Genomic DNA, 19,452 nt, shown 5'->3' on the forward strand with positions numbered 1-19,452 from the left:
GCAAGATTTTTAGAAAAAGAAATTTGATAAATACTATCAATATAAATGTTTCCACTAAAGAAGCTGGAAATTTCTGATTATATTCAGAAAGGAAATTCTTTTTTATTTGTTTAAAAACTATTGAACCTGTCTACTTTGGGAAGTGGATATTCATCATACAGCGCTTTAGAGAAGGAACGACTGATCCCAATACTCCTTATAATGCAAAAACATTCTAGGAGAGGCTTAGGCAACTTCAAGAGAAGGAAAACTCAAGAATGAAGAATACTGTAGTACAAACTTATGGCCAAAAATACTGTATTTTTAACCAGCAAGATCATTGGGGCATTATTATACAACATTAGGTGTTTTTTTTTTGCAAAACTAGTTCCCATCCCCAAACAATAGACAATACATGCATTTGAATGACATTTTAAGAACAGTAAATATGATTCTTTTTAAATACTGCAAGTTAAAAATGTTTTCTGACAAAACTCCCTAAATACATAAGTCTAGGAAGGGTTTCCAACATGATGACAGGTGAGGAATCCAGCAAGTTGCATTTAGAGAGTTCTTTGAGGAAAAGAAATCCACCAAAAACATGTGTTTCAGTCAAAGTAACCTGAACAAAGTTACATAGTAATTTTCCATCTTTCTTTTCTAAATTTAAAAATATTCTACTGAAGAATATCTTCCTCCCTGTTTTTTTTTTTATTTCTGTCTACCAAAGCTTATATGGAAGTTAGAATTCCTTCATCCAAGTGAGATCCAATTTTACCCATAGATGTTTTCATAACGTGTAAATGTTGTTTACTATTGGGCTGGAATCATACAGGGAAATGGAGGTTACATGATAAGGGAGGTAAGAAGAAAATTAATACTTGAGCACCTACTATGTGCTAGGTGTGTATGCATACTTTGAACAGATGATTCTAGAGGCAAGAGGGTTACTGAAGAGCATTGGTAGTTGAGACAGCAAGAAATTGTTATTCTGTGAGAAAAACAAATGGCAACTTTATACTAAGTATCTACGAAGCAGGTGCCTGGCTCCAAAAATCTCTAGCTAATTGTATACAACTAAGCCATTTCTTTTCCTAAATTGATGGAATCAAAATGAAATCCCAAAGACATAGTTACCAGGACAGATCTATTAATGCTACATATGCTGGAAATATGTAGAGATAGATAAACATACAATATTACTAGTTTTAATTTTTGTGTGTTTCTAACCAAAGAAAAATCTTTGGAAGAAAATATGTATACCAAGCACACCTTATCTGTCAATTGAGATGTTGTCAATTACCAATTAAGTGGTTTTAAACCCTTATTTAATTTTAAGAAGAGCAGCAATATACGTTACAATATTTGGGTACACTTTATTTTTATATGGGTTAACATTCTGCTATATTTCATTTCATTCATTCTTTTTGTGAAACTGAAAACAAAGGGAAATTGAGGGTAACTTGAAGATTATTTCCAACCAGTATCTGAGTCTTGCAGTATCTCATTATGCAGCCCTTTCTTCCCATTATTTTTATATATTTTTTTGCAAATAATAGTCATTTTTGACCCATATCCAGCATAAATAGCTTTTCACCCCATTACTAACTTAAGACAACTAAAATTTACAATCATGTGGCAGTATAAATTTTAAAATTACAGTTCGTACACCTTGACAATCAAGATAGTCTCAAGTACAAAAAGTAAATTGTCCTTTAGCTGAATTACCTTTTTAAATATTAGACCTGCTAGCTTATCTACAAAAAATTACAAGTTTCGGTGTTCTTCAAATACCTTTTGTAGATGTCATCTGCTAGTAAACAACATATGCAGGTTTCTAGAATATTTTCTCCCCCACTCTATTCATGACATTCAACAGAGCTCTTTATATGAAAATGGATCGAAAAACAAACACTTTGAGGGGAGTTATTTACTTTTGAATGGGTGTGTTATTTCCCTTTGTTTCAGAGATGAGGCACAAACTTCTGAATTTAAGCTCTGTAAGGCATAGTACAAACCTCCAATTTACAAACAAGGGATTCTCTGTGGGTTGGAACTGCCATGTCACGCAAAAAGGGCAAAATCATCTGTAAACTGGTACACTGCAATGTGTTAAGTGAGTCATGAGACGGCTGCTTGCCTTGGTCTGCGGAAGAAAGGTTTCTGTGTTTTTGTTTTTGAATAAGACATGCCCAAGTCACCACACAACTTGCCACAGGCCTCCGTTACTGAGAGCATCAACAAGAGGGGTCCAGCGGCACACGCTTAGAACGCTTGCAATCACAATAATAATATAAAGCATGAGTAAACTTCATTTTTATACAAAACTGAAAAGAATCCCTTCCCACCCCAGCCCATTCAGTAAAACCCCAAAGAAACAAAAAAGAAAATCCTTTAGCTTCAATTGACTAGTGTGGATACAATTCGGTTTCTATGTATCACTGTAACTAGGGTGATCAATTTTTTCCCTTCTGAAGAAAAGGGATCTTATCATGCACCCTAAGATGAACAGTGAAACCACAAACCTCAATTCTGCATAGCAATTCCATCCCAATTTCATGAAGACAAATATAACAATCTTTCCCTGTTTTGCTCAGCTTCTTGGAGCTCTGAGATCAGGTTTAATTGACTACATCTACTATAGCTCTATTAAATAGAATATCCTGATTCCCTAAAACTGTAACACTTATGATCTTGTGATGAGGTTTTCGCTATACACACTGTAGGCCTTCAAATGTTGTTTATACTTTTTTTTTTCCTTTTTTTTCTTTTTTTTGTTTTGTTTTTTGCTGCACCAAATTTAAGATCGCCCTTTCAGGCAAGCAGTGGTCGCTAGCTATTAAAACATTTCCTTAGTGGATCACAATAGCTTCTAAAACTGCCTTTCTAATAAAGGCCATCAGAGAGGTAATACTAAACTGTGCATTTGCCAAATAAGAATATGAATTGTATAAAAGCTCATATTCCAATCCTAGGTCAAATGGCAAAAGTTCTACAAAGTTGGTTTCCATGTTTGTATAAAAGCTCCAACTGATTTTATGTATTTTGCTTATGAAATTACCTTTGGGTCTTATAATCAGTATACCTCTACTTAGGAATGTGCAAATGATTTTATATAGCACGATGCTAGTACCGCTCTGTACGATAGTAAGGTTTTTTTTTTTTCTTTTCTAAATGGAAAAAAAAATCCCTAGTCAGAAATAAACTGACAAATTTACATTCTCCTCTCTTAAAAAAGTAAATAAAATAACATTATTCAAAATGTGAATTAGCTATGAGACATACAATACAATTACATAGATACATATCAATACAGCACATTCAATCTGCCAAAAAATTAATGATTACAAAGCCAGTATGGATGATACAATATCAAGAGAGAGATGTATGTACAATGATTAGAGCATTCATAATTGCACTATACCTACAGGCAGTCTGTTTCTTAATTAAATTACAGGTGCTTTCTGAACAAGGAGAGAAAAACCAGGTAACCTGTGTACTTTGAGGCTGGCAGAGTAAAGAATGGGAACATTCCATTATTATTGAATAACTCTGGTACTCATCTGATAAGCCATTAATTTTCTTTCTCCTTTGTTGTTCCAAAACAGTGATTTACATGAAAGATTATAGACTCCTGCCAAATAGTACTGTAGTAAAATTAGACCAGGATCATGGCCTAATTCTACCTTCCCAGCAGGTTTAAACCATCATGATTTATTTTCTTAAATTATATTTCAATTCAAGCTGCTTGACAGAAGATCATCAATACATGTGCTGTGTTTTTTGCATTGGTTGAAAAATTGCACATATAGAATTCTAGATCTCTCTCCTACTATGTTCAGTTACACAGATACACATTTTATAGAACAGAGAGGTTACTTTTGAGTTTCAGTCCACAAATCTTCCTTAAGTTCAACTCAATCAGTCACCAGTTTAAGATCCCAAAGATGGTAAACTAGCAGTAACTTCAGAGTCTGCAAATTAAAGGGGTCAGAGTAATACTATTGACCAATGTTTTCGGCAGACCTACTTGACCTTAAAGAACACAAAAGAGAGTAAAACTGGCTTCAAATGAAAAGATAAAAGCAGATTTCATGGGGTATCACACAAGACAGCTTTTCCACATTGCTGACTTAGACGCTCAACATGGAATGTGGACACTAAACCATGTGATTTAAGGGCAAAGAAAAGGATGGACTGTAAGAATGAAATTTACAGTGACCAACAGTTTGGCAACGGTGTTTCAGGTTCATTCTCAGCACAAGCATTTTAGGCTTCACAGTCTTACTCTCTTACATTTTAAGGTACTGGCTTTCATCTTTTAAGCTCTCATTAATTTTTTTTCAAAGCCAGCTTTGGCAACACATATCTATAGTTAAAAGTCATTTTAAAATTGTGGAACAAACACTAAGAAAAAAAAAAGAGGGAGAAAAAGTTTTAGGAAAAAAAAAATTAAGAGCAACCTATAAGAAGGATCTGGGCAGCAGCCATTGGGATAATGTAGTGTCTGTTGGCGTATTTTTTTGGCATCTGCAATTTGAAGAAAAGAGGGTGGAGAAAAAAATGGCAAGAAATGGAGGAAGAACAATGGCACATGATATTTCAAAAGGAAGAACTCCTTCTGTGTGTCTTGGCCCTTGCTTTACTGACTTCTATATGGTTTGCTGAGTAACCAGTTATGGCTGAAGGTAAACTTCAAAAAAAAACAAAAAAAAACAAGACACTTAACCGTTAAACAGGCATCCACTGTCCCAGCCCAAAGTGAGGCAAGACAATATATTTATATAAAAAGACCTCTATATGTGTATCCAGAGCAATACATTTAAAACCACAGTATTAATACTTATAATCCTTCAGCAAAAACCACAAACTGTTAAATTAAGCTGAGTCGATGGCTTAAATTGAATGACATTGTCCTGACTGTATCATTTGAGAGAAAAACTTGACCAAGAATGGAACTAGGATAAAGGCCATTGTAATGTGGGAAAAATCAAGAGGAAGGGATGGGTTGGGAAAAGGAAAATCAACTTCATTTTGCTTAATAGAAAAGAAAGAGAGAGAGAGAGAGGAAGAAACAGCTCTTATTTTTGTGAGTGCATGACTGAGAATTTAAAATACATTGAGTCACAAGATTTTGCCTAAAAAAAAGAGAGGAAATGTGCTGGGACTGTACTTCAGCATCCTGTTTTTCCTCTGAATAGTTTAAATAAAATCATAATATTTACTACAAACTCTGTGGACACGCTCACACAGAGTCCAGGACGGCAATAAATTAGTATTATGCAAATTGTTTTCCACAGAAATACAGTCCCTCTTGTTTAGCTTCACTAGCCCACCAGGGAAGGGAAGGGCGGTGTCGAGGAGGCACAATTAGACCAGATTGTACTCCTTCAGGTTCAACTGGAGGATGGTGTCCTTGACAGCAGCGAACACAAAGCGGATGTTCTCGGTGTCTGTGGCGCATGTGAAGTGTGAGTAGATGATTTTGTCACTGTCTGGGTTCAGGTCCACGAACATCTTCAGGATGAATTCTCGAGCTGCCTGGGCATCTCGCTGGGGTCCTGTTGGCCAAGGGAGAAGAGGGACATTTGTCAGCTGGCTGATCTGTTAATGCATTTGCTCAATGTTTACTAAAGCTCATGAAGACCTCTTCACGGCAGATCTGATCTGTTAGAAGCATCTTCTCCAACACGACTATGTGTCATGGTTCCTCTTTCTCAGTTTCACTGCCCATCCATCCATCTCCAAGCATCCAGAGAATGTGATCTTGTGAGAACAGGCAGGTAGCGTGAAGGCCAGGCTAAGTTTAGCTCTGATTCTTTGGGACATAAGGAGCTACTGCAGAATCTTCAGATAGGGATGTGATTAGCTTACTTCTGGTTGGATTCAGTTAATTGTGCTGGTTTCAGCTGCATAACAAGTGAGCATATGATATAACTGCCTCAAGCTCTCTCGTCAATTTGCCCCTCTGTGCTCCCCACCCAACCTGCTCCCATTTCTGTATCAATCATTTTACAGTCTCCAGACTGAAATCTAAGAATAGAAAACCTGTTTCTTAACCTCTGGTCTGTCTGCAACTGTCCTCTGCAGGCTCATTTCTGGTGTTTCTGATAAAAACCACATTTACGTAGAATTTAATTCACTACATGTGATGATTAAAAAAAAGCTGGTTTACGTTTTCTTACATTTATCCAGGGTCTCTTATGTACCAAGCACTGTCTTAGATGTTCTTAAAAAGGATTATGATACATTTATCAGGATATATTAAGAACTTATTTGATAATTTTGCAATAGATTCTTAGATATGACACCAAAATCACAGGCAACAAAAAAGAAAACAGATCAATTGAACTTAATCAAAATTAAGAACTTTTGCACATCAAAGGACATTATTAAGAAAGTAAAAAGACAACCTACACACTTGACTGTGCAGCAGTAACTAACATTGTAATTCAACTATACCTCGATAAAAATAAATTTAAAAAAGAATTACAAAAAAAGATAACCTACAGAATGGGACAAAACACTTGCAAATCATACATCTGATAACGGATAAATATTCAGAATATACCAAGAACTCCTACAACTCAACAATAGAAAGACAACCTGATAAAAGATGGGCAAGGGATTTATATAAACATTTCTCCCAAGAAGATATACAAATGGCCAATAAACACATGAAAAGATGCTCATTATAAGCACATGAAAAGATAAACATTATTAGCTATTAGAGAATGCAAATTAAAACCACAATATGATACCACTTCACATCTACCTGAACGGCTATAATCAAATCAAGTGGAAGATAACAAGTTTTAGCAAGCATGTGGAGGAATCTGAATCCTTGTGCATTGTTGCTAGGAATGTAAAATGGAAAACAGTTTAATGGCTCCTCAAAAAGCTAAACACAGAATTACCAGATGAACCAGCAAATTCTATTCCTAGGTATCTACCCAACCCAAGGATCCATCAACAGAGGAATGGAAAAACAAAGGGGAGTGTATACAGACAGTGGAATATTATTCAGCCATAAAAATGAAATTCTGACAGATGCCACAACATGTATGAACCTTGAAAACACATCAGGTAAAATAAGTCAGACACAAAACAACATATACTGCATGATTCCACTTAGGTGAAGTATTGAGAAAAGGCACATTTATAGAGATAGAAAGTAGATTAGGGTTTAACAGGGGTTAGGAGGAAGGGAAAATGGGGAGATATTGCTTAATGATTATAGAATTTTGGGGGGCAATGATACAGTTTTGGAAATGGAGATGGTTGTTCTGCACTGTGAATGTAATTATAGTATCACTGAACTGCATGCCTAAAAATGGTTAAAATGACAAAATTTCACATTACATGTATTTTACCATAATTTATGAAACTAATGACATGTATAAAAAAGAATTGAATGATATGCTTTAAATGGATGAATTATATATTGTATGTGAATCATACCTCAACAGAGCTGTTTTAAAAACATAATAGACCTTGAGAAATATGTTAATTTAAAACTTGTAAATTAAAAGCAATACGAAAACATTACCACCTATCAAGGACTGAGCACTTTCTTTTTTCTTTATATAATTTATTTCATTTTCTGTCATTCTAGAATGAGCACCTTTCTTATATGCATCTTTGTGGCACTATGCATCTGAATTTCTCCCATTTTCCAGTTAGCTCTATACCAAGAAAGAAGGATAAGCACTATAACCTGCATTCCTCCTCTCTCAGAAAACCCTCTTGGGATCCACAGCTTAGACTTTTTTTTAAATCAATATTGTTATTTACTGGTTGGGATAAAGAAATCTTGGACAATTCTACTGAGGGTCTACAGATTCTAACAAAATACATGGTAAGCTTCAGAAAGCCAACTTGAAAACTTTTCAAACCAATCTTATAAGCAAATAAGTTTATATCCAACTGCCAGATATTTTTGGGAGGAAGAGTTATGAAAGCAGATTATTCTCACTTGTACAGCTTACAAAAGGAAGGTCTGAATTTCTGACTTAGCCCAGATTTGAAATTGTTGATGATTAAGAAGACTGGCACCATACTGAATTAAAGAGTGCCCAACTAAAAATATGTGAGACAAATTCGTTAGTGTCCTAGCTTATTTAATATACTATTGTTAACATAATTCCAGAGTAGTGATTGTTGTCATTATTCCGTAGGTCGGTCACGTCCAACTCTTTGTGACCCTGTGGACTGCAGCACACCAGGCTTCCCTATCTTTCACCAACTCCCAGAGACGGACTAACAGATTGTTAGAACTGATGCAGTTTTCCATTTTCACAAAAGAACATTATCTTTCTGGCTTGTGAATGAACTTTTACTTGTTCTTGTTGGGAAACAAAAGTCTGTTCTTTTGACTTTTTTTTTTTAAACTCTAAAGTATATCAGAACATAACAAGTTCACTGAACAGCACTTGGGAGTCTGCTATGCTTTTAAGCATAATTTGTTATCTGAATAAACATAAACTACAAAGAAATCATTATGGCCATCATGGCAGGAACAAAAATCCCATCGTCTCTATGAACAGTTTTGCAATTCAAGTCCATGTGGAAATGGTAATTTTCCTTCCTGAAGAGAAATAGAGAAATGACTTTCATTATGATTAAGACCTTGTAAGTACAGAAATGTGGAAGTGTGAAATTTATAATACTATGAACATGTGTATTATAAACATATCACTGCAGAGTAGGCCTAGAATTTTTTCTCTCAGCTCATCTTACAAGGGCCTGAAGTCTCCTGGAATCACAGCTGCATCTGCTTTAGGAATAACTATCAGTGTCTTTTATTCTTTTTCCACAGACTAGTTTCCTGTATGTGCGATGTGTGTTACCAGGAAAGATGGACAGTAAAAAAAAAGAAAATCTTCAGATTTCACAACATTCACAGTGGGCTCATACTGTAGGAAGGAAGATGCTCTCACTTACAGGGATGGGGAGTCTGGGGAACTCACTGGACAAAGGAGATACGTAAGAAGAAGAGGAAGAAGGCGCAGAGAGAAGGAAGAACCGTACTCCAACACTTGCTGCAGGAAGACCAACCCCGGGGTGCTGGTGTGTGTGCTGCGTGTGAGCCTTGGGCCCTGGGGGTCCGCTCTGTGCTCTGTCCTCTGTCATCGCAGAAGTATGCACGTTATGAAAACATGCTGCCTACAGGCTTGCGCTATGTCGGGGGTGGTGGTCATTTTCACCAAATTCTGAGAAAAATGAAAACAAGTCTCCCCTTCCAGGAGCCTAAGGCAAGCGTGTGTGTTGGGTGGTAAGCCGGGCGCTCCGTGCCCATCTTATTTGGGCTGGTCTCGTGTTTAAGGACTCAGCCTGCTGCTTTGGGAGAGAACGAGTGCCAGGTTACCTCCTTCCACCGTTTGCTCAGGAGCGCTGAGGACCACGGGCTTGGGCATCAGTGACTCGGTGGCAGGCTAGCGGCCAAGTAAAAGGAGAAGAGAATAGGCTGGGCAAGTGTTTGTTTTTAAAGGAGCCTCAAAGCACAAAGGAAACGCTACTTGGACAGAGGATGGGAACACCTTGCTGACAAAACCAGTATGATAACATCCCTACACGTGAGAATCCTATGTGCATCTGAGAAGGAACTTCAGTTCATCAACATGTAACGTCTCCCTTCCAAGAGCAGTCCTGCACCACACGCACGTGTGATGGAAGATGAGTGAAACTCCACCCTCGATGTCTTCGCATCTCGGGGAAAGCTATGAGGCCAAGCTGAGTACTAGTTTTGAAGTAATTACCTTTCTTAAGGAGTTCGCAGAAGTACAAAAACGCTGCTGAGTTGACATACACACCAGAGAGCGGATGCTGATCAAGTATTTTTTAAAAATAGCCCGTTCTCTTGTTGCACCTCTGTAATAGGTACTTTTGGGTTTGTTTTTCTTCTGTCTGCCAGGCACTGAGCTACGTGACTTACATACATGATTCCATTCAATTCTTTTTTATGCAGGAAGCTGAGGCGTTCCACTTGACTGAGGCACCTCTGCCGGTGAGTGGCAGAGCCAGTACAGTACTGTGTGACATTCAAAGTCTGTCCTCTTACCTACTGTTCGCTTAGATCTGGGTTTGGCAAGCTCTCTCTGTTTAAGGGCCACAGAGTAAATATTTTGAGCTTGTGGGCCACTTGAGCTCTATCACAACCACTTAGTTCTGCTGCTGTAGCTAAAAGCAGCCAGACAGCATATAAAGGAGTGGGTGTGGCTGTTTCAGTAAAATTTTACTTATAAAAAGAGGAGTCATTCAGTCATGTCTGACTCTTTTGTGACCCCACCAGGCTTCTCTGTCCATGGGATTTCCCAGGCGAGAATACTGGAGTGGGTTGCCATTTCCTTCTCCAGGGCATCTTCCCGACCCAGGGATCAAAACTGAATCTCCTGCTTGGCAGGTGGATCTTTACCACTGAGCCACCTAGGAAGCCCAAGTTAGCCACTCCTAATCTAGACTCGAGCACGTGTGGGGAGCTGAGTGTGGGTTCTGCAGGTAAGTTCTTCCAAGGCAGTGGTTGTGACTCTTTCACCTGTTTGAGAGTGGCTGGTATGGATGCATTTTGTTACCAATCTCTCAGCAAGTAATATTTCTCGGAAGGGGCTGGGTATTGTGCTCAGTCATCCAGGATTTCAGTCTAGTTGAGGAGGCAAGATCTGTTATAAGAAGGAAGTAAATAATGCAAAGTACATACACAGGAGTCCCAAAGTGGGTGTTACAGGCAGAGTTTAAAAGATGGGTATCTTCTCTCAGGATGATGGGGCTTCATGGGGCCCATGAAGCCCTCCAAAGAAAATATCTATGTCAGGCATCATGCTGAAATTCATACTTATGTTATCTATTCCCGTCAACAAAACAAAAGTTTGGTCCTAGAGCCCAAAGCAACTAACTTACTCGATCAAGGTTTACAAATACGAAGTATCAGAACTGGGATTTGAAGCTGATAGATCGACTTCAGACCATGGGCTCTTGACCACAAAATTCTGTTTTATCTCCAGAGAGAGGGAGAGGCAGACTGTTACGAAATGAAAGGGAACTCAAGAGGGAACTATAATGGTTGATACACAGGCAAAACTAGGGGATGGTTCCCTCCTCTGATATAAAAGAAAGCTTCTTATATATTTTGAAGTAAGTGTAACTTTCATCACTGTTGGGAAGTGAAACATTTCAGGTCATTAAAAGACAGGACAATGATTCATACTCCATCAATTACCAACACACAGGCTTCTGAGGCACCGAGGGAGTATGGGTATGTGTCAGCTCTGGCCCTGGTCTCAGGAGGTGGGATATTTCCCTGGCTAACGCACTGCCTGGAGAGTGCAGACTTACCATCGTATTCCGGGAAGTAGTCAACTAGGTGGGAATACATAATTTTCTCCTCTAGAAGATCTTTCTTGTTTAAGAACAGAATAACTGAGGAGTTCTGGAACCAGGGATACGTGATAATTGTTCTAAAGAGTGCTTTGCTTTCCTCCATCCGGTTCTGAAAAAAAAAAAATCATCAGAAAAACAAGGCGTGAATTACACGATCACTCAGCCTGGGAACTGTTTGCTTTGTTAAGTCCAACCCATCTTTGGTATGCATTCAATTTCTGCGGCCTTGGGCTGAGCTTCCATGGCATCAGGGTTTACATGCAAAAGGCTCAGCAGCTCTTTTCATTAGGCAAACTCTCAGGCTGACAAGCAGAAGAGAATAATAATAATAAACATCCACTGATACAACTTTTAAGGTAGAAAAAGAATCATCAAAGCCCAGAGAATCAAGTTTTACCTGGTGCAGTCACAAATGCCCACCAAGAATTATTCATTCGTGGCCAAATACTTAAGATCTGTATCAAAAACTAAGTACCAGGCTTCATTTTGCATTTCTTAAGCTATATGGACTAGGGACTTCACAATTAGTTCTATTACATAACAGTCAAAACAAAGTTACTTTATTCTTTGCCCAAAGTGCATCAATATTTTTTAGAAGTATTACTTCTTACTATACAAATATACATTCCCTGATTAGAAAAACACATGGAAAAATATTTTTAGGTCACACATTTCCTATTTATCAGAACACACTGCCTCCTTAAGTTTCACTCATTTTCATACAGAACTATGGACCTATACATAGTAATTAGTTGGAGATATAAATGTAACATTGCTCACCACTTTCAGTGTTTTCAACTGAAGCTATCTATCAAGTCAGCCTAGGTAACAGAAAACCTCAATGAATTCTTAAGCAATTAGTCAGCCTGCTCTTACAAATGAAGATGTTTCCAGGGTACTTCTGACTCGGGTGATCGATCACTCACCAGCCAAAAGCTAGACAGTCTCCTTGCTTAGCCCACATCTATTCACCAGCTCTTCCTTCTATAGACACACTTGGTTCTAAATCATTCCCGCCCTCGGGTCACAGACCGAGGTGGCAGATTTGGAGAATCCTCCTTGGGCCTGCTTTTTCTCAGACAGCAGAGAACAATCTCCATCCCCCTTCTTGGTTCTATGTGTTATGACCAAGTCTGGGAATATGGAAAAGCCTGCTGAGGATTGAGCCCACGTCTACTGCCAACAGGTGGCTCAATGGTTTAAGCCAGAGGATCCTATTCAAGAAGTGGGTTCGATCCCTGGGTCAGGAAGATCCCTTGGAGAAGCAAACGGCAACCCACTCCAGTATTCTTGCCTAAAGAATCCCATGGACAGAGGAGCCTGGCAGGCTACAGTCCATAGGGCACAAGGAGTCAGACATGACTTGGCAACTAAACAAATAACCCTATTCTCCTGGTACCTGGGGTGACTCAGGGCTGGGCCCTGAATCCAGGTTCCTGTCACTTGGACTATTGCTTCGCTTGTTTTTTGGTTACCAGTGTAGCCAAGCTGCTCAACCAGTCCAGTTAAACTCCAGGATTTTTGCCAAGAGCTTTGGAACAGAGAACCAGCTTTCATGAAAAAAGTGGAAGACGCAGCGTGTAGCCTTGAGCTTCCAGCAGCCATTTTGAAACAGGAAGAAAAAGGAACTAGGTTTTAACTTCTTGGTCAAACCATGCCAAAACCTGGTGATGCTTCTGCATTTTGTAGTAACATCAACCAATTGAGTACTCTTTAGTTTTTAAGCTAGTTTGAACTGTATTTTTTCTGGATCTTATTATATATAAAATACTTCTCAGAGAAAAACAATATATCATTTATATGCAGAATCCCCCCAAAAAATGATGCAAATGAACTTCTTTACAGAACAGAAACAGACTCGCAGACTTTGAAGAAGAATGCTATTTATAACTGAATCACTTTGCTGTACATCTGAAGCTAACAGAACATTGTTAACTCTAGTTCAATATAAAATAAAAAAAAATTAATGCTTCTGATTGATATAGCTGGATCCACTTCATTCTCAAATTTCTAAAAGGAAGTGAATGAAAGATGTTTGAAGGATGACCTTGAAGACTAAGGGTTCAAGCTGTTAACACATTCTGCTCAGCTTTTGCCTTCCTGATGTAGGATGTGCCCTGAGTTTCACAGTTCAGCATTACAGAGGCCAACTACACTCTTCTGCATTACCCTAAGACTGCTGTTCCAGACAAAGTTCTGGGAAGTTGAGCTCACCAAGAAATTTCCTATATCCTGAATATGTCTTGCTCTTTTCTTCTATAAAGTGTTCCAATTCAAATCAAGTTGAAAAGGTCTCCTGTTCAAAAGGAGACCTTTACCAAACCTGATAAAGTCCATCACCAATCGAAATTGCGCAGAATGCTGTGGGCTCCCGGTCATGGAAGCCTTCCTCTGTCCCCCATTTCTTGTTTGTAGGAAACAGGCTTCAGCCTCCATGACCTTCCATGAGTTTCAAAGGGCAGGTTCAAATAGCTGCTAATCAGGGAAGTGAGGGATGCAGCCTTGGGACAGGGTCCTGGTTCTGCCTCAGGGGACACATAACAATACCTTTGAGTTTGTCTGCAGAACTAAAACCCCCAACAAATGAGAGATATTAACTATTAGACGAAACACGCTTCATTCCAGAGAACAGGTCACAGTTGGGATAAACCCCAGAATCATAGAAGCTTATCAGGAGACCACCTGAGGCCAGATGAAAGGAGTGAAGGTCCTGCGTACACCCTGATCCTCAGCAGCAATCCCTCCCTGAACACTGCTATAAAACTCCTCACCAAGTCCCCCTGGATTGGGACACTCCGTTCTGAGGGCATGGGTCCCCTGTGTCCCCCTTTGCCTGGAAAAGCAATAAAGCTATTCTTTTCTGTTTCATTCAAAACTGTCTCTGAGGTTCGATTCGGCTCTGGTGCACAGAGGCCAAATTTGTGGCATCACAATCTCTTTGCCTTTACACCTTGTGCCTACCATTAGATAATTACCATTATCTAATCTACCATTAGTAATTAAATGTGGAGGGATGGTTCCTTCAAGGGACTGTGTTTATTTCACAGCACATGTTTATCTTTAATATAAACAATACACACAGCCTTGAAAAATAGTATTTTTACAGTCTATGTGCCTTTTACTGATTGTCATCACCAGCAACAAAATTTTAAGCCTGGAAACAATATTCACTAAGAAATGATCTCTTGTAGCTGAAGATTTTACAGGTTGAAAATTTCATGACTGCAGGAAAGCAAAGGCCCTAATAAGCACTGAAAGAATTAAAGGATCTAAAGACGGTTGGTTAGATAGTGACATCCCTGGTGGAAGAATTAACTTTTTTTTCTTACTTACAGTTACAGCAATTCCTGAAAATCATACTGTGGCCTTCAGAGAAGTCATGTCTAAAGAGCGGGTATGTACACCTTGGCCTCAACCAGGTAGCCTCCATCTGAAAGACTTATCACTGTGATTAGCACACTCCAGAAGGGGTATGATGGGGTCCCCAGGGGAGGGTCCTACTGGGATCTTTCTTAGGTTGAAGTCTAAGAGTAAGTGGTTAGACCCTGGGTAGACACAAGAAAGGGGAGAGGAGTGGTCCTGACTTTGAGTTCATGCACAAGGAGGTACCTGAGGTCTCTCTGATTAAGTTTCAAGCCAGGACTGGATCTCCCAAGCTCCAGATGGGGTCTACTGGAAGGGGGCCTCACACTAGGACACAGGGAGGACAGTGGACTGTGCCCAGCCCTGGGTCCTAGAGATGTCTTGTGGTGCTGGCTGTCTCTCTGTGCCCAGGGCTGCTGCACCCAGGGCCATGGTGGAGGTGAGCCTGCTGACTGGCCTGGTCCCATTAAAGCTTTGCCAGTGTCTGCAGTCTGGAGTTGTTCTAGCTGTTTTCCAACTTGGCAAATGCTGTGTGGCCTCGGCAGGAGCTTCTCACTCAGGGGAAAGCTAAAGGGCAGCAAAGTGGGTGGCTGATCAGCAGCATTAGCACCCATATACCTCCAACCAGATCTACCAAATTCAATCTCAGGGACTTGCCTGGTGATTCAGTGGTTAAGACTCCATGCCTCCAATGCAGTGGGCATGGGTTCAATCCTTGGTCAGGGAACTAAGATCTCGGATGCTGTGCAGCGCTGCCAAAAAAAAAAAAAAAACACCAAAAAAACCCCCTCAACCTTCGGGGGTGAGCCCTAGGAATTTACATTTTAGCAGGCCCTCCAGGGGATTCTGATGTAGGCTTAACTTTGGGAAGCACTGTGATGGAGGTGGGCTTCTCCAAATTAGCATGTGTTATGAATCACTTGGGGACACGGGCTGTGACTCAGCTTAGGGTGGGACCCAGGAGCCTGCATTTCTAACAAGCTTGGAGGTGAGGCTGATGCTGCTGACACACAGCATGCACTTGGAGGTGGAAGGTTCAGAGAGCTTGCTGAGCTTTAGGGACCACAACGAGAAACACGACGCTCTGTCCTATTTTCGTGATAAGAAGTGCTACTCGCACATTCAGCCCACTGCCTCAGTTGTGTGATGAAAATCTAACCGTGCTGGCTTCCTGCTTTTTGTCTCTCCCAAGAAACACGATGCTGTGTCACCCTTATGGCAGAAAGTGAAGAACTAAAGAGCCTCTTGATGAAAGTGAAAGAGGAGAGTGAAAAAGTTGGCTTAAAGCTCAACATTCAGAAAACTAAGATCATGGCATCCGGTCCCATCACTTCATGGCAAATAGATGGGGAAACAGTGGAAACAGTGTCAGCCTTTATTTTGTTGGGCTCCAAAATCACTGCAGATGGTGACTGCAGCCATGAAATTAAAAGAAGCTCACTCCCTGGAAGGAAAGTTATGACCAACATACACAGCATGTTAAAAAGCAGAGACATTACTTTGTCAACAAAGGTCTGTCTAGTCAAGGCTATGGTTTTTCCAGTGGTCATGAATGGATGTGACAGTTGGACTGTGAATAAAGCTGAGTGCTGAAGAATTGATGCTTTTGAACTGTGGTGCTGGAGAAGACTCCTGAGAGTCCCTTGGACTGCAAGGAGATCCAACCAGTCCATCCTAAAGGAGATTAGTCCTGGGTGTTCATTGGAAGGACTGATGCTGAAGCTGAAACTCCAATACTTTGGCCACCTCTTCACCAAAGAGCTGACTCCTTGGAAAAGACCCTGATGCTGGGAAAGATTGAGGCCAGGAGGAGATGGGAACGACAGAGGATGAGATGGTTGGATGGCATCACTGACTCAATGGACATGGCTTTGGGTGGACTCTGGGAGTTGGTGATGGACAGGGAGGCCTGGTGTGCTGCGGTTCATGGGGTGGCAAAGAGTCAGACACAACTGAGCGACTGAACTGAATTAAGATTCTTACTTTATGCCGGGTAAGTTATTTTTCACTCCACAGTGAGAATTTCCAATACTTTTCACCCCCGGGAGAATGTTTACAAATCGATATACTCCTGATGAAAGCCCCTAGACTAAATCTTAAATGGGACTAACATCTGGTTTTCATGATGCCTCGCAAGGTGGTGGACTGTGCAGAGAGAGAGGCACGATCCACTTTGCTCAGTAAAAACTCAAGTCTGTGAGGGAACAGTGTGTCCCAGGAGACTGGTGTCACTTGCTTTTTAGTAATTCTCTAGGGCCTGGAGTTGCAAGTAAGAGAACAAAATAAAAACATATGAGACACTGAATTTATCAGTCATACATGCGAGGATCTGTTCACCTCTGAAGACAAGTTTAAAAGCAGTCTCAGGGAAGTGGTGCTAATCTTACGCTCCTCCTCTTGGGGTTGCTGCTGCTGCTAAGTCACTTCAGTCGTGTCCGACTCTGTGCGACTCCATAGACGGCAGCCCACCAGGCTCCGCCGTCCCTGGGATTCTCCAGGCAAGACCACTGGAGTGGGTTGCCATTTCCTTCTCCAATGCATGAAAATGAAAAGTTAAAGTGAAGTTGCTCAGTCATGTCTGACTCTTTGAGACCCCATGGACTGCAGCCTACCAGGCTCCTCCGTCCATGGGATTTTCCAGGCAAGAGTACTGGAGTGGGGTGCCACTGCCTTCTCCACCTCTTGGGGTTAAAACCAGTCAATTCAAAGAGGATGTCAATTAAGGTTTTTACTCTCTTCCAAACACTAAGGCTCCTTATTAACCAGGTGGGACTGCCTATACTTGAGGCCCAAGGAGGTTTCTGACTTCCTGTTGACCCCATACACCACTTCTCCTGAACGGAAAGCAATCAAGGGTGGCCTGGTGAGAGTCAGAACAGAGGAAGCAGAGATCAATGGGCCAGCCTAGTCCCCACCCATAAGTCTGAGCAGCCTCCGGGAGCTGGTGATGGACAGGGAAGCCTGGCGTGCTGCAGTCCGTGGGGTTGCAAACAGTCATACACAACTGAGCGACTGAACTGACTGACTGAGTCCCCACCTTCTAGAGACATGGGAAAAGCAAAGGGTCACAGAGACCGAGGACAGTCTGCCAGAGAGCGAGCACAGTGGGCTGAGTGGTCTCCATGCAGTCACCCTGCCTCAAGTAAACGTGGCCACAGAAATGTCAGTCTTGCCCAGACCACACTTGCTGTGAACTGAACATCTGTCACTCTGACATACATATGGTGAAATCCTTACCCCCAGTGTAAGTTTTCCAAAGCTAGGCCATCAGGAGGTAACTGGGATTAATGCCATTTTTGTTGCTGCTGTTGTTTTTTCCCCATTTATTAGTTGGAGGCTAATTACTTTACAATATTGTAGTGGTTTTTGCCATACATTGACATGAATCAACCATGGATTTACATGTGTTCCCCATCCTGATCCCCCCTCCCGCCTCCCTCTCCATCCCATCCCTCTGGGTCTTCCCAGTGCACCAGCCCTGAGCACTTGTCTCATGCATCCAACCTGGGCTGGTGATGTTTCACCCTTGATAGTATACTTGTTTCAATACTATTCTCTCAGAACATCCCACCCTCGCCTTCTCCCACAGAGTCCAAAAGTCTGTTCTGTACATCTGTGTCTCTTTTTCTGTTTTGCATATAGGGTTATCATTACCATCTTTCTAAATTCCATATATATGCGTTAGTATACTGTATTGATTTTTATCTTTCTGGCTTACTTCACTCTGTATAATGGGCTCCAGTTTCATCCATCTCATTAGAACTGATTCAAATGAATTCTTTTTAATGGCTGAGTAATATTCCATGGTGTCTATGTACCACAGCTTCCTTATCCATTCGTCTGCTGATGGGCATCTAGGTTGCTTCCATGTCCTGGCTATTATAAACAGTGCTGTGATGAACATTGGGGTGCACGTGTCTCTTTCAGATCAGGTTTCCTCAGTGTGTATGCCCAGCAGTGGGATTGCTGGGTCATATGGCAGTTCTATTTCCAGTTTTTTAAGGAATCTCCACACTGTTCTCCATAGTGGCTGTATTAGTTTGCATTCCCACCAACAGTGTAAGAGGGTTCTAATACTGTTTTTATAAGAGACCTCACAGAGAGTCCTCACACCTTCCACTATGTGAGGACACAGCAAGAGGATGGCCATCTATGAACCAGGAGGAGGGGGCTCACCAGCTGCTGAAAGTGCCCAAGGCTTGATCCTCCCAGCCCCCAGGGCTGTGAGAAATAAATGTCTATCAATTATGAGTCACCTGGTCTATGGTGTTTTGTTACCTGAGCTGAAAGGGACTTAAGACAACACTGATCAGGTGAGTCACTCCTCTCAAGGCTGGAATCAGTGAAGAGGTGGAGGTGGAGAGCTAATCTCTATCTTGACCTCTGGCCTGGGAAGAAGGAGAGGCTCCCTGCTCCCCACTGTGTAAATCACAAGCAGAATGATGGAGCCAAGATCATCAGAAAAGGACTGGTTCAGGCTATTGTTGGGGGGGGGGGTCTCACACCTCTAATCCTTAACATCCCATATTGGTTCTCAAGATGCTCACACAAATCCAACAGCAAAAACACACAATTTCTGATTAAAACATGGGCAGAGGATCTGAACAGACATTTTTCAGAAGAAGACATACAGATGGCCAATAGTAACTACAGGAAAAGATGCTCAACGAGACTAATCATCAGGGAAATGCAAATCTAAATCACTATGACGTATCAGCTCACACCTGTCAGAAT

General features: G+C 40.8%; 1 protein-coding gene across 1 annotated transcript in view; it reads right to left on the bottom strand.

Annotated features, from left to right (window-relative positions):
• Positions 1 to 280: 280 nt before the first annotated feature.
• LOC122685964 (guanine nucleotide-binding protein G(q) subunit alpha) overlaps positions 281 to 19,452 on the bottom strand; it is a 303,372-nt gene continuing 284,200 nt past the window's right edge. Inside the window, exons 6-7 of the mRNA XM_043891012.1 lie at positions 11,311 to 11,464; positions 281 to 5,540 (exon numbers count right to left, since the gene is read on the bottom strand). Coding sequence (XP_043746947.1) covers positions 5,350 to 5,540; positions 11,311 to 11,464 — 345 coding nt within the window. The 3' untranslated portion in view covers positions 281 to 5,349. The remainder of the gene's footprint in view (positions 5,541 to 11,310; positions 11,465 to 19,452) is intronic.

The sequence above is a fragment of the Cervus elaphus genome, chromosome 29, assembly GCF_910594005.1.
Source record: "Cervus elaphus chromosome 29, mCerEla1.1, whole genome shotgun sequence".
Classification (NCBI taxonomy): Eukaryota; Metazoa; Chordata; class Mammalia; order Artiodactyla; family Cervidae; genus Cervus; species Cervus elaphus.